The sequence below is a fragment of the Aulostomus chinensis genome, chromosome 12 (genome assembly GCF_037954235.1).
Source record: "Aulostomus chinensis isolate RoL2024-O1b breed Wild chromosome 12, RoL_Achi_v1.0, whole genome shotgun sequence".
NCBI lineage: Eukaryota > Metazoa > Chordata > Actinopteri > Syngnathiformes > Aulostomidae > Aulostomus > Aulostomus chinensis.
In genome coordinates, this window is record NC_141331.1 from 27,173,605 (window position 1) to 27,188,161 (window position 14,557).

Below are 14,557 nucleotides of genomic sequence, written 5' to 3' on the forward strand. Positions count from 1 at the left end.
TGTATGTACATACAACACTGCATGTGTAAACGTAAAAACGCACAGGAGGAAGGAACAGAAGATTTGTGTACACATCTGTATACAAATGTACATTTGAGACTGCATGGGGTGTGAATAAATAATAATAATAATAATAATAATAATGATTCTCTTTTGTTAAAATGTAACAGTCACTTGTTTTGACAGGGGGAATTTGGTGATTCTCCTTATCACCTCATAAATCTGAAAATACTGAACATAAACAGCCACCTTGTCCACAATGGATGGACTTCATTAATGAGACTTTCATTTCTACGCTATAGAATTTCGTGATATTCAACAGGCCTCAGCACCTCCTGATACTCCGCTGTTCTGGATTCTCATCAGTAACCTCTTATTCTACACATTCAGTAATCCTGTAAAGTAACTGATTAACACACTCAAGTAACGAGTAATATCTAAGTAACGTGCTGGGTCACCGTGCCCGCCTGCTCGGGTTTCTGAACAGATAATCAGATCAGAACGATCCTGCAGTTTCACCCAGACTTTCGCTTTCAAACCTTGGTCTCCATCTTGCATGTCACGTTAGCATTGCAGCTGCGAGGCTAGCTATTAGCTGTTAATACGACAGGCTGTTACACCAACATAGAACGTTGGGAGGCTTTTGCGAAGACATGAGAGAGACCCATCATGTAGAAAACGAGGCTGTAAGCCTTTAGTCACTGTTGTTTCTTCAGGGGAATCGCAGTCAGCAGACCGAACAGACGCGAGTCGGCCAAATAGGCTCGGGAAGGTTGACATGCTAGCAAGCAAGAGGACTTACCGGCGCAAGTCTGAAGGCACCAGAAGAGAAGGCAGAAATGAAGAGCAGCCGACATACTTGATGAATTTTGGGCAAATGTCACAGGACCTTCCCATCCACAGTCTGCCTCGCACTGTTCAGGAATGGCCGTCGGAACCTCGGCTCCTCTTCTTCCTCCGTACTTCATGAGGGCTGACAAACATCTTTTAGGTGCACTATCGCCACCTTCTGGGCTGGAAAGTGAAACAGTCCAGAAATCAACTGTTATACGACATTACATTATTATTACGCTAAAAACGCGAAAAAGAAGCAATGTGCACATGATCGGGGCTGCAAAAAGAAAGAGAATATCAAGACACAACACTCTGCTCCATTTTAAATGAGCTTTGGCCCCGAGAGGACGCCAGTGGTTCTTCTTATCCTTGTGGAGCTTTAATCTGCATTTGTGGCTGGCGCGGTGAACTGTTCACACACAGGGATTTCTTGACTCCTTCCTGAGATCATGCATTGATTTCCTGTTAGAATCATGCCTGAGGCCCTGAAGATCACGAGCATCCATTTCAGACGTGTCCTTTGCAGAGATATTATGCACTGCAGATGATGGGACATTCAGAGTCTTTGCAACTTTATATGGGTGTTTCTGAAATTGAGAACCTCTGTCCATCTTTACTCCAGAGAGACTCCGCCTCTCGAACATGCTGTTTTATCCTATGGTGATACTGACCTGTCTCTCATTCACCTAATTAGCTGCAAAATGTTCCTCCAGGAGTGTGTGTTTGGTGTCACTTCTTGTTCCAGCTGTTTGTGGCACCCATTTCACCCTTTTGAAGATGTGTTGCTGCTATCAAATTCAAACTGAGCTAATTAGGGCCTGTGGCCCCGAGGGGGCGAAGACCCTATTTGTATATGTTCCATTTCTTTCTTTCTTATTATTCCACCACTTCTGACATCAATTTGACCCCCTAAACACACTCAAAAACTCATCAAATTCAGCACGCACATCAGGACTGGTGAAGAATTTGGTAAAATGTAAAAATTAACCTCCGAAGTGTCAAAATGTGCTCCACAGCATCACCTATGTATCTAATAAGGGCACCACAGCCAGTAGGAATGACAGAGACATCAAACCAAAACTTAATGATTCGTCTCATCAAGACCTATAAATCCCACGCTGACGCCCCTGACCTAAATCCAACAGGAAGACCACAGCATGCACATGAAAGTATGACTTGGCGCCAATTTTGCACCCCAAACAAACACTGTCTCCTCCTCGGGCGTGAATGGGATCGCCGTCAAACTTTAATACATGACTTTCGACACTATGCTGAACAAAAGTTCTTAAAAACTTGGTAAGAACTCAAATGGTTTGGATTCTGTAAGCCCTGAAAGTTGCTGTGCTGCATTGCACCTCACAATGTAAACCAATGGGGAGGAAATCCCTGGACAGAGACTTTGAGTGAAACTGAGGCCGCTGACATCGAAACTAGAAGTCGGACTGCTTTCCAACCTGGATCACTGGATTCGGGACAAATTTGCCTACCAGAATGTGAATTTAATGTAAGATTTGGCCAAAGTCATGGGATTTACAAGGATATTTTGCAAGAAGAGTACTCTGAAGTCCTCATCAAACTGACAGGGCACAGGTGGTAAAGAGGGCGGGAAAGTCAGAGCTGTCACCCCAGGTCTGAAAACATCGGCCTGCCCGTGACAGAAGCCCTTCGACTGCGCCGAACCTCCATGTGAGGGTGCGAAGGCCCGTTCAATGCTGTCGATGTCAGCAATGCGGCTGGTTGAAATACAGTGCATTTTTATGGTTATTGCAGGTTAAGGCAACTTCTCAGTACAAAATATTAAATGTTTATGTTGAATATTTGAAATGAGGTATGTCTTGGACAATAACACACTCGAGCCATCACATATTAAATACAACAATCAATAAATTATTCATTCCAGCAGTGACTTGAATCCTTGTCTTTTAAACAGGAAAATGAGGATCAAAGCATCATTTTTTTGACCTGTGTATCATAAAGCCATCTTTTCACTGAACCTACAGCTACAGATTGACACAATCTTTACATGTGGATACTTAGCATGTACAAAAAATGTGATCCAATCAGTCAACTCCTAGACTGCAAAGAATCTGCAGCACAAAAAGTCTTTATAATCACATAAATATTCTAGAATCACATTTTGGTCGACGAGGAAATGAAGACATGGGCTTGGAGGTGTCCTCGATTCCTGCGAGCGTGAGTCAGATCCAGCCCTCGCCCGTTACTGCACCAGCTTGTCAAATATTGTTAGGTGTGGTTGACAAATGGGCAAGCCTGTCCACCTCTTGTCCTGCCCATTCTCTGCATTTCTTGCTGTTTTGTTGGACACAAATAAATTGTTAAATGAATAAAATCGTTTGGAACCATCTGCCAATCTCTCTTTCACTGTGCGCCGAGCGGGGAGTTACTGCCTGCAGCTATGATGGCATTTAAACTAACATGGATGTACTTTCTTAGTCACAGTTTTCATATAATACTTCAATGTTTAAAATGTAGTTTTCATAAAACATCTGTGACTATGACCAGGCAATGACATCTGTATGAGTAAGTAAGTATGTATGACAGAACACATCCTCCCACTGGCAGGGCGGGGTCATACCCCCAGTACTCACTGCTGCTTGAGAGAGGCGGGGCTATAATCCCACAATAACCTTCATGAGGAATTTACCAAATTTTAAGATTTGAGGCAAAACAAGATGAGCAGCCTTTGTTTTAGCTCGTTTGGAGCAAATCATCAGTGGCCTTGCAAGGTGGAAATACTGCTCTTCTTCAAGCTCTGCTCGCTGTCAAACATGCAGGGGTCAGGAGGGTGAACAGAGGCGCCCTCGTGACAGCAACACGCGCCACACAAGTCTCACCGTGGTTTGTGAGTGCACAATGGTAGGGAAGAGCCTGCCCAGACACTCAGTGGCTGTGCCATTCGTCCCTGCGCAGTAACACGTCCTCTTCTGAATAACATGGGACCACTGAGAACCCTGAGATCTGATCTTCAAGGAGCTCACTGGTGTATGAGAGTTGTCCCTGTTGACGATCTCTAACAGCTCCTGTCTGCCGAGCCGCTCAACTTCATCGCTGCTCTGAGTTTTCCAGGCTCCTCTCTCTCCCCCTGAGAGATCAGGGGATTTGCTGCGGGGGTCCCTGCTGCCTCCTGAGGGCAGCCTCCTCCTGTGCTCTTATCACTCGCAATGATGCTGACTTGGTGGTAGATCTCTTCAAGTGGGAGGGAGTTGCGCATGGCAAAGAGGATGGGTGAGTTGGGGGGTGCCAGCAAGTCCTGGGTGGGGGTGAGAGGGACAGACAAGTGGTCAAATAACATAACAGGAAAGACGGCGCTGTAGCCATATGAGCTCATTTGGAGGCTTGCCGCACATTCTACAGACGTTAGGTTTGGATAAAAGACCATTCAGTCACACACCTCTTTAAAGTGCTGAGGCAGATCCCCCTTTGGACAGAGGAAGTGGGATATTCTTTTGTGATAAAACACTGCCACCACCACCAGAGCCACTGCCATGCTCATGAGGACAAACGTCACCACTGCTGCTTCCCACGGAGCTCCTGCCTCTGTGGAACAATCACAAACACCGTCATTCCCAACCTTGATCTACCGCTGCTGCTCGTCACATCCATCAGCAGATGTTACTGGGGGGGGGGGGGGGGGGGGCATCACTAAATATCTGAATGATATAATAACATGATACATTCGTCCTCTGCTGAGGGATGATCTATTCCCTCATTCCATTTCTGTGAGCCTCGAGCTGAGGGTGGGAATAATATGCCCCGCCTCCAGCTCGAGGCTCAACCCTCGGACCGCTGCTGCCTGGCTAACAACCTCCTCACATCAACTACAACGTCCTGCTGCCAGGCCTGGCAGACAGAACCATTTCAGCTGGTGGGGAAAGTCCCAGATGGACTCAATGGTTTACTTTTCTACCCACGTACCGCTGGTGGTGGTTTCACAGACTGGACTGCTGGGCTCGCTGGGCTTGGGGTTCCACTTGGTGTTGATTTGGACTTGGACACAGTATTTGGTCAGTGGCTCCAAGTAATTCAGAACCATCCGGTTTTGCTGTATGTTGCTGATGCTTTGGGCCTGTGAGAAGCAGCCGAGAGCTCGTCAGGTGCGTGAGTGGCGGCAGGGTGACAAGCATCTGACGTGCTTTTGGTGTGTGTCGTGACAGTGCAGCGTTATAAAGAAGAAAACACACAAACTTAAAGAAATAAAGAGATGTAGATGAGAGTGGAGCAGCTGCTGCGCCCTGGTGTGAGGTGACAGGTGTGTTCACCGTGTTGGTGAGCAGACAAAGCCTGTCATGGTGTCACAGCAGGAAACATCAGGTTTTACAGAAATGAGTAGACTGAACTAAAAATGAATTAGGGTTGTAGAAAAACCTTGTCCAGTCAAAAGATGGACTTTTATGCGTCACACGTGACACTAACACCACCAATATAAAAATATCAATACTATATCATCATAAACGCCTCCTGACAAATGATGAATTAGTAAAGTACACAGGTTCAGGGGCCCCTCCTACTTACACGGCTTCACTGTGACGAGTTCCTTTTAGTTCTCAGAAACTTTTCAAAGGGCAGATTTAATTTGGTTTGGGATTTTGTTCCATTTCTCCAGCCTCAGATTGAATATTCCAAACGAACTGAAAACACATGGTCAGATGGTTCGCACATGAACGGTTTACAATCCTAAACACTGCAGTAAGTTTTAACAGTTGAACTCGAACACAAATTACAGCGAAGGATCATAAATGAAATGACCTGTCGTAAAATTCTATCAAGTGGCTGAATCTGACCATAAAGCTCAGTCCTGCCACCCCACAGCAGAGCTCCTGTCTGGCTGCCGCCACACAGGAACGCCAGCGCGGAGCGGCTTCACGTTTGGGTGGATTACAGGTTTTCTCCGAACGGGACTCGGATCAGAAACTCCACATCTCTCTCTCGTGCACTTCATAAAATCAGTCCCTCATTCTTCTGCGCAGTCATGCTCATGTTTCTACTCATTTTTTCCCAACACGATCAACTGCTTGTGTCGCGTTGATGATTTTATAAGCGATAGTTTACCTCCACACCTTCATGATGTGTCATGCAGAGCTTCAACAGTTTGATCAGACTTGCTCTGTAAGTGTGTCCTGACTGAATGACTCTCACTGGGGAGCGGGAGGCCTCAGATCAGCCGATGGGGAATCAGTTCTCTACCGGCACAGCAGGCCACAGCCTGGAGGAGGAGGAGGAGGAACACCTGGGATTTCTTCCTCTGTGCTGGAAAACAAGCATGGCTTTTTCTTTTCTGCCGACGACACAGACACTAAAGTGCAAATGTGGATTCTGTCTCACTCTTGCAACCCATCGCTCGCACACATAAATGAGAGACTTGGCTTGCAGCCTTGTGTCGCTGTTGTTAATGTCGCACTGCTATGTTGACAACATGACTACACATTTTGACTCTCTTGCTTGGAAACAATGAAACAAGGACTCGTCATTCTGAGGCGCTCACATGTTCGCTGACATCGGCTTTTACTTTTGACCGATAAACTAAGCTTTTGATGAAGTGGCAGGATCTGCAGGTCATCCATCGTGTTCTGCTGTTCAGATGGACTATGGCCTTCTGATTTGTGGTTTCAGGCTTTATATACACTGACTTGATTACTGCAAGAATGCAGTTGGACTCACAAGCATAGTGACAAAGTATACTTGGATGTATTTGGATGTGAAAATGTGCCCCTGAGAGACATGGCCCCCCAGCAGCAGGGGGCGAAATAAAAAGTGGGAAAAAAATGAGCAGCTAGCGGTGGCCCTTGTGACACTGTAGTGTGCAGAGATGAGCGTGTGTGCGTGTGTGTGGCCCCACCTTATCCTGCTGGCCATCCTTCCAGTAGGTGATGTTGTAGGAGGCGAAGTTGTAAATATCCCTGAGGGCGGAGATTTTGAACACTGGGTCTTCAATACTGATTTCGAGTGCAGCCCCATTGGGAAAGAGAGAGACATTGGGTGATCCAATAATGGCTGAGGAAGATAGAAAGAAGAGAAAGTAGAGCAGCGCAAGAATGGAGATGATCTGACAGAGGCAGACACACAAGGCTCTCAGAGGAATGTGCTACTGAGACGATGCCTGGTCTGTGGACAGGGACGGATGAAGTAATCTGGACGAAGCAAAAGCAAGAAGGTTGTGGTGGAGCCCCGGCTGCAGCACGGGGTCTTTCTGGGTGAGTCTCCATGTTCTCCCTGTTCCTGCTGGGTTCTCTCTGGTACTCCAGCTTCCTCCACAGTCCAAAGACATCAAGAGGGACCAGGTTAATCCAGACTCTAAATTGACCGTAGGCGTGGCTGGGAGAGCCAATGGTTGTCTGTCTCTATGTGTTGGCCCTGCCATGGACTGGTGACCTGTCCAGGGGGGAAGGCTGCTGGGATAGGCTCCACCCCCACCACCCTCAACAGGAGAAGAGGGAGAAAATTGGAGGGATGGATGGATGAATGGGTGGGTGGATGGATGGAGGGATGGACAACAATTGGAGCGTGAAATATATTGAAATGTTTGATCATCCTCAAACTTTGATTTGAGAGTGATCGCACATTACTGCTACTTCATCAGTGGAGGCTCCAAGTACCAGAAACTGCAGTACTACTGTCATACTACTAAATTCTAATCCCAGTGGATGGATGGACAGACAAAAATTCATTGTAACATTGTAATAAAAAAAAAAAAAATTCTGCCTCTAACCTGTGTGAGACCCACCAACACTCTTCATACAAACTTGGGCTACTAGCAGTTGGGGATTTGTGAGAGCGTTATGCTAACTCTTGGCAACCAAGCACACCAAAACGTTCTCTGTGACATTCTCCTGTTTTCTCCTGTTCATTTTCACTCATCTGACAATGGAGAAGGAGTTGGGCTTGGGTGTCTGCCCTCTGCTGTCAGTGGCTGCTGCTGCTTGACTGACGTCATTATCAGATGAGGAATCTGAACCGGTGTAGCGTCCTGAGTGATCGACTGTGTGCCTCTGAGTGTCTGCTCGACTGGAGCAGGTTGGAGAGCTGAGCAGGGAGGCTGCATGCCAATGGAAAATGATGTAAAATAATCGAATGGACATTGACTTGGTTGTGTTAAAGCCTCAGATACTGGCCATAAATGCAGAACTGGAATCTGGGAGCATGCAAGCTACACAGCGACCTAACGCCACATACAGTGATTCATTAGCACGGTAGCATTAGTCTCTGACTGAATCAGTTCTTCTCTGCTGTCAATCAGTAGATCTGATTCTACTGTTCTCGAGCAGCAAAAAAGAACGGGTTTACGATCAAATATCTATGACTCAACTCTCAGGAGCCAGTCAGAGGTCGCGCTGCAGATGCAATCAGACCACATCCATATAAGGTCAGTGGTACGTACTCTTGTTCAACCAATCATGTGGGGCTGGAAAATTAATAGAAAGCAATCACGAATCCTAATCATATCGAGTGCATTTTTCTAACATCAGGCTGTCCTTGTAAACAGGAGTTGGTTCTCTTCTAACCCTAACCCCTAATTAGAGTTAAAACCAGTTAAAAGCCTTACAATGGAGACTATCAACTCACTGTCTCTGTCCAGTTTAATCGGGCCAGCCTCCACCCAGGCTGAGCTCTCCGTCCCCAGCTGCGCCTGCACTGCGCCTGTATACGTTGCATACTCATAGATGGAAATGCCAGGGCTGCTGTGGTCACATTCGAGGGTGGAGATATTCAAGCAGCCCACTTCGTAATTCGTGACTGAGGTCCTGTGGGGGAAAACACAGTATTATAAATTTTCTAGTGATTATTGAGTGTTTGTGATGGCATCGTATAGAAGGATCTGCGAGGGAAACCCTCGCGGTGGAACATACTGACTGTGAGAACTTAGAGAACATTGTAGAACTTTATTTTTGTAACTGCAAGCACGCCAACAGCACAAAGTTGAATATTTACACCTCCAGAGGAAGCCTCTCATCCATTTTAAACATCAATATCCATGTTAATATATCATGGGATTAAAAAACTGTGATTTCCTGGTCTGTGGCCCCCTGGTGGTCAGTGAAGACACTGCATGTGGGCCCTGTGAGCGTTTTCAATTATGAAGTTATGCTTCCCAAACCAGTGAAAGCCACTGCCGTTATCATTGAAATTAGCCACAAATGTCCACTGGGAGCCAAGGATGAAACAAGAAGCTTTTGACAAAGGTCAAAGGTCAAGGTCACTGTGGCAGACAAATAATGACGAGGTTTTTAGGAGCAACATTTTCAGTGTGGCCTTTTTTGGAAGAATTCATTCGTTCATTGTATTGAAATCCTAAAATACAGTGACTCTCACGGTTAAGACAGTGGCTATCAGACCTAACCCTAACCCTAACAACTAATCCTAACCCTAACCCCAACAACTAACCCTAACCCCAACAACTAACCCTAACCCTAACCCCAGCAACTAACCCTAACCCCAACAACTAACCCTAACCCTAACCCCAGCAACTAACCCTAACCCCAACAACTAACCCTAACCCTAACCCCAGCAACTAACCCTAACCCTAACCCCAACAACTAACCCTAACCCCAACAACTAACCCTAACCCCAGCAACTAACCCTAACCCCAAATACTAACCCTAACCCCAACAACTAACCCTAACCCTAACCCCAGCAACTAACCCTAACCCCAACAACTAACCCTAACCCTAACTAACCCTAACCCCAACAACTAACCCTAACCCCAACAACTAACCCTAACAACTAACCCTAACCCCAACAACTAACCCTAACCCTAACTAACCCTAACCCCAACAACTAACCCTAACCCCAACAACTAACCCTAACCCCAACAACTAACCCTAACCCCAACCCCAACAACTAACCCTAACCCTAACAACTAACCCTAACCCCAACAACTAACCCTAACCCCAACCCCAACAACTAACCCTAACCCCAACAACTAACTCTAACCCCAACAACTAACCCTAACCCCAACCCCAACAACTAACCCTAACCCTAACAACTAACCCTAACCCCAACAACTAACCCTAACCCCAACCCCAACAACTAACCCTAACAACTAACCCTAACCCCAACAACTAACCCTAACCCCAACAACTAACCCTAACCCCAACAACTAACCCTAACCCCAACCCCAACAACTAACCCTAACAACTAACCCTAACCCCAACAACTAACTCTAACCCCAACAACTAACCCTAACCCCAACCCCAACAACTAACCCTAACCCCAACCCCAACAACTAACCCTAACCCTAACTCTAATGTAAACTAGTCATAACCAGGACAACTTTTGGCAATGTCACTTTGATTTATGTTAAATTGTCACACAGTCTTGTCAACTTGTCATGACAAAAACGAATGACACTTACTGACAAGGTCATAAAGGTTCATGACAGGTTTATTAATATTTATGACACGTTCATGACAGTTTCATGTCAGGTTAATGACAGTGCAACGTCACTCTTATGTAGCTACACTCAAGTAAAGTGTCACCGATTTTTCTGCAATATTTTTTAAGGGAGAACTTCATTATCCATGTTCTTCAAAACACTGATCCTGGCTGGCTTACAGCTGAAATATTCTGACAGGCTGGAACCTTTGAAGAAAGTAATGGGCCCTGTCCTTGAACATGTCCCAGGCCCCAGGCTCACTGGCTGTCAGGCAGCTTTCTTGTTTGACAGGAAGTTTGCGAGTGTGTCAGGTAGCGAAAACATGCACCTGATAAGCCGTGGTTCAAACCGCTGACTGACAAAACCACGTTGTGCAGTCACAATACCAGAACGTTGTTAGGCTCGTGAGCCCACGATGGGAGCTGGGGAAGCATGAAAGAGGCGTCTGTTGATATGCAAAACAGCATTGAACTGCTCAGTGAAGGACTTCTGTCAGTGGAAGGGAAGCTCAGCAACGGCCCGCGACCTGAAATACTGATTCCTCTTCATTCATCATAGTAACAACAAAGCAAAGAGCCTGGCCACCGTGCCGACAAGGGGACGCACATTCCTGATTAACACCTAATTAACAAATGATGTTTTGGTTTGTCAGACAGAAAAAATAACTTGGTGTTCATAGTACGAAGGTAAAATCCTTTCTCAGGAATTCCTTCCATAAACATCCAAACAAACACTGCAGGCCTCAAGTCAGTTTTTACTTTGACTTTTTGTTGCTTTATTTACTTTTTTAGTTTTAATGAACCTTGGATGAAAGTTTTTCATCCAAGGGTTTCTGATTTTGGGGATGTGAGTCCTGCTTCTGTCGTTCAGCCCTTGGTACCCTCAGGGACGTGACTGGAGACGTCTGTCACTCACTGGGATGCTGGAATGAATATTTATCATCTATTGTTTATTTAATGACATCATAAACCTGCTCTATCAAACTGTAGTACTTCAGGTTTCCCACTAAAATACTTGGTGTGTTCAGGGAACGCACCAACTTTTGGGGAATAAACAACTTGCCAGACAAGAAAGAGACCTTTGTCTCCTCTGTGCTGCATCAGACCCACGCTAATTAGCTTAGCATGATGAATGCTAGTGGATGGCAGGCTAGCACACCTCCAGCCTGGCCGCTCCATCTCCTGTACCGTCCCTCTGTATTCTGGATGAAGTGGATCAGGCTCCACTGTCACTCTGCTGGTCCTCAAACGTTTGTTGGCCAATGTGACGGTGGGTCTTTAGAAGGTGCCGCGTCAAAGTTTGGAAAGTTCTGACGAGGAGTCAGACTCCAAGAACAACATGTCTTTCGAGTTCCTTCATCACAGAAGTTGTGGCAGACCCTCGTCGTATTATCGCAGCCACAGACGGTTTGAGAGAAAAGCGCTTTGGTCATTTTTGACTGAGGAGTGCTAACCTGCCCATCCGCTACCATTCACTTTGCTAAGCTAACAAGCTTAAGTCTCAGCTGTCTAGCGCAGCACAGAGGAGGGGAGGGTCTCTGTCCTCCTGTCTGCCTCTTGGACCAGCGACCCAAACGTTGTTACTATGAACATTATTCTTCTAGTATTCGAAGCTCTTCTGACCATGAATATAGTTTACAACTGGATCTGGTTTCTTCAACTTTCAGTCAGGAGCAAACACAATTTGACCGAATGACTTCACCTTGATTGAGACAATTGTTGACTCAAACTGATTCCAGTAACTTTACTCTGGCATTTCCAGCCCTACGTTTTCCTGTTTCCTGACATCTTAAAACTCAAACGCTGATTCAGTTGATAACGAAAGGTGGCAGCAGAGCCGTGTTCAGGATGGTTGGACTCACTTGTATTTGGTGGTGTAGACCAGGTCACTGGCTGCCCCCTCAGGAGGGTCCCACCTCAGCACCAGGTCCATGTTAGTGGAGGTCAGGCGCACATTTCTGGGTGTATTGAGGGCTGCTACAACCACTGCACACAGTCCACAAACACACCCCACCACGCATCACATGTCAATCAGCCGTCATTAGCACTCAGAGCTGAGGACAAAAGGAACATGTTCTCTGGGTTCCTAAACTTGGGGCGGGTTGAGCCGGCAGGTGAACTGACCCTAGGTGGACTCTGTACCTGGGAAACTATAAACCAAATTACCTGGGCAGAGTAGTAACAGTAAATGTACCATCACCATAACTGAACAGAAACGTTTCAGACGCCATGACAAGTCCATCAAAGGCCGCCTGAGCTCAGGTCCTGACCCGGCGTGACTGAAGCCCTGAAGGAGCCTCAGAGCAGCTCCTCCTTCTGAGCAGTCTTCATACGTTGGACTCCAAAATCCCATTCAGACGATCTGAAGGTGAAACAACCCCCAGAGCTGGCAGAACGCTCAGCTGGCTCCTCCAACAACTTTAGTGTCCAAAATCACCTCAGACGTGTTTGCTTGTGTCAAAATTGTTCTTTTTTATTCTTTTAAGCGGTGGCTGTTGACCCCCTGGTGACTCAATCTACCCCATCTGGGTTCCATTTCACCACTGGACGTGTTGTTGCACCTTACCTCCATCATTGGTGTGTGTGTGTGTGTGTGTGTGTGTGTGTGTGAATACTACCGAGGAAGAACAGCTCTATAACGAATCATTTACTGTTTAAATCGCTTCTTACAGGGTTAAATAAAGCCACGCTGAGTAGCAGAGACCCATCACACTCCGGTAATGGTACTTCTGTTACTGCCGGGAAGTGATGCGTTACTGCGGCCCCTTCCATTTGTGAAGAGTTACCTCCAACTCTGGCAACTATCGTTCCGGACAAATACACTTTAACAACAGAATGACCCGTCAAAACTGGTACATCTGGCCCCGCTCTCCCCCAAACCAAACCCGGTCATCTGTGCCGCCACCTCGGCGTCAAAGTTCAGCCGCCACCCGGTGGTTACAGGAGCCGCTAGGTTCCACTCTCTGAACTTGTAGCGGTACGACTGCGTCCCCGAGCAGGCCACGAAGCAGACAGTGGACGTACCTGCGGCTCCGCACAGCGTCGAGGCGGACAGCAGGAAGCTGGCGACTGTCGCCGGCGACATGTTGCCCAAAGGTCCCTTCTTCTTGGCCGCTTCCAGTACAGCGATGTGGTAGATGTGTGTATGTGTGTGTGTGATAGTATGGGTAACTAGCGTGTGTATTTCCTGGTAGACTTCGGTTGCTCAATGCGGGGAAGTCCGCGGAACCGAAAGGAACGCACCCCGCACGGCGGAGGTATCGAGCAAAGTTCCCATCACTGCTGTGCACGCGCAGGAGCAGGAAAGCGCTTCAGCTCAGAAGTACTCTCATTCTGGGGAAGTACTCTCATTCTGGGGAAGTACTCTCATTCTGGGGAAGTACTCTCATTCTGGTGAAACACTACTGACACTGGTGAGGGAAACCACCAGCCCGTCCCAGCGCACCGGTTCAGTACTAGAACCATTAGTTGTGCAGGACGTGCAAATTTCATTTACTTGAGTAAAATTATAATTTTTTTTCAGAAGATAGAAGTAAATTCTGCTTTCAAACTTTAGACATGAAGCAACTGTTGAGTTTTGGTCCAGTGCATGGAAGCATTCAACCCTCTAGTAAGTGAAGTAGTGGAATAAAGCTACAATGCCCTAAAGTATAAATACTACAGTATAGATAACTCAACACTGTTCTTGATTCCAGTACTTGTGTAAAAGTTACTTTCTGCCACTGAGAACGGTTGACCCTTCCAGGTCGTGGTTACCTGGAAGGGCTTCATCGTCTTTATGGCGTTTCCAGGTGTGCGCTGCCTGATCTTTGCTGTAGTCTAACAGGTCAGGAGCCCTTCAGCTCTTTGGGGAGTTCCAGTCTGTCGTGGACTCCTTCCAGCTGGTTCAACACATGATAACGTACACAAACGTGATTATGTTCCATTTTTCTGACGCAAGTTAGCGTCGGTTCCCACTACATGCACATGAAACGCAATGAACTGAAGGAGGAAATTCACGTGGGCAGCTGGTACCAGCAACCTCATCCGGACTGCACCTTCGTTACTGAAACATATGACTGCACTCATCGCTATAGTTACCACTCCAGACCTCAGGATGATGCACGAAGCTGCAAACCAGTGGGAACGTCACTGCCAGTCAGGTCAACTCTTGTCAAAGACGAAGGGATTTATTCACAAAACGCCAACGCCAGAAGCCAGAAACATCAGGTGAACGGTGCAGGAGGTCACAACGCAAACCGTTTATTGGAACAATCATGGGAGACAATTGGTTATCAGTTCATTTGGCAAAAATTAACATTAAACACAAAGCAGCACTTGAGATGAAGAGACA

The 14,557-nt window shown here is 46.6% G+C and overlaps 1 protein-coding gene across 1 annotated transcript; it reads right to left on the reverse strand.

Annotated features, from left to right (window-relative positions):
* Nucleotides 1-1,962: 1,962 nt before the first annotated feature.
* Nucleotides 1,963-13,432, reverse strand: LOC147252654 (interleukin-10 receptor subunit beta-like). Its single transcript, XM_086221026.1, is given in 9 exon segments — nt 1,963-3,144; nt 3,690-3,964; nt 3,967-4,105; nt 4,247-4,392; nt 4,771-4,921; nt 6,692-6,846; nt 8,416-8,594; nt 12,087-12,210; nt 13,249-13,432. Coding segments are annotated over 9 exon segments (1,296 nt in total). The 5' UTR covers nt 13,310-13,432; the 3' UTR covers nt 1,963-3,078.
* Between the last annotated feature and the right edge of the window lie 1,125 nt (nt 13,433-14,557).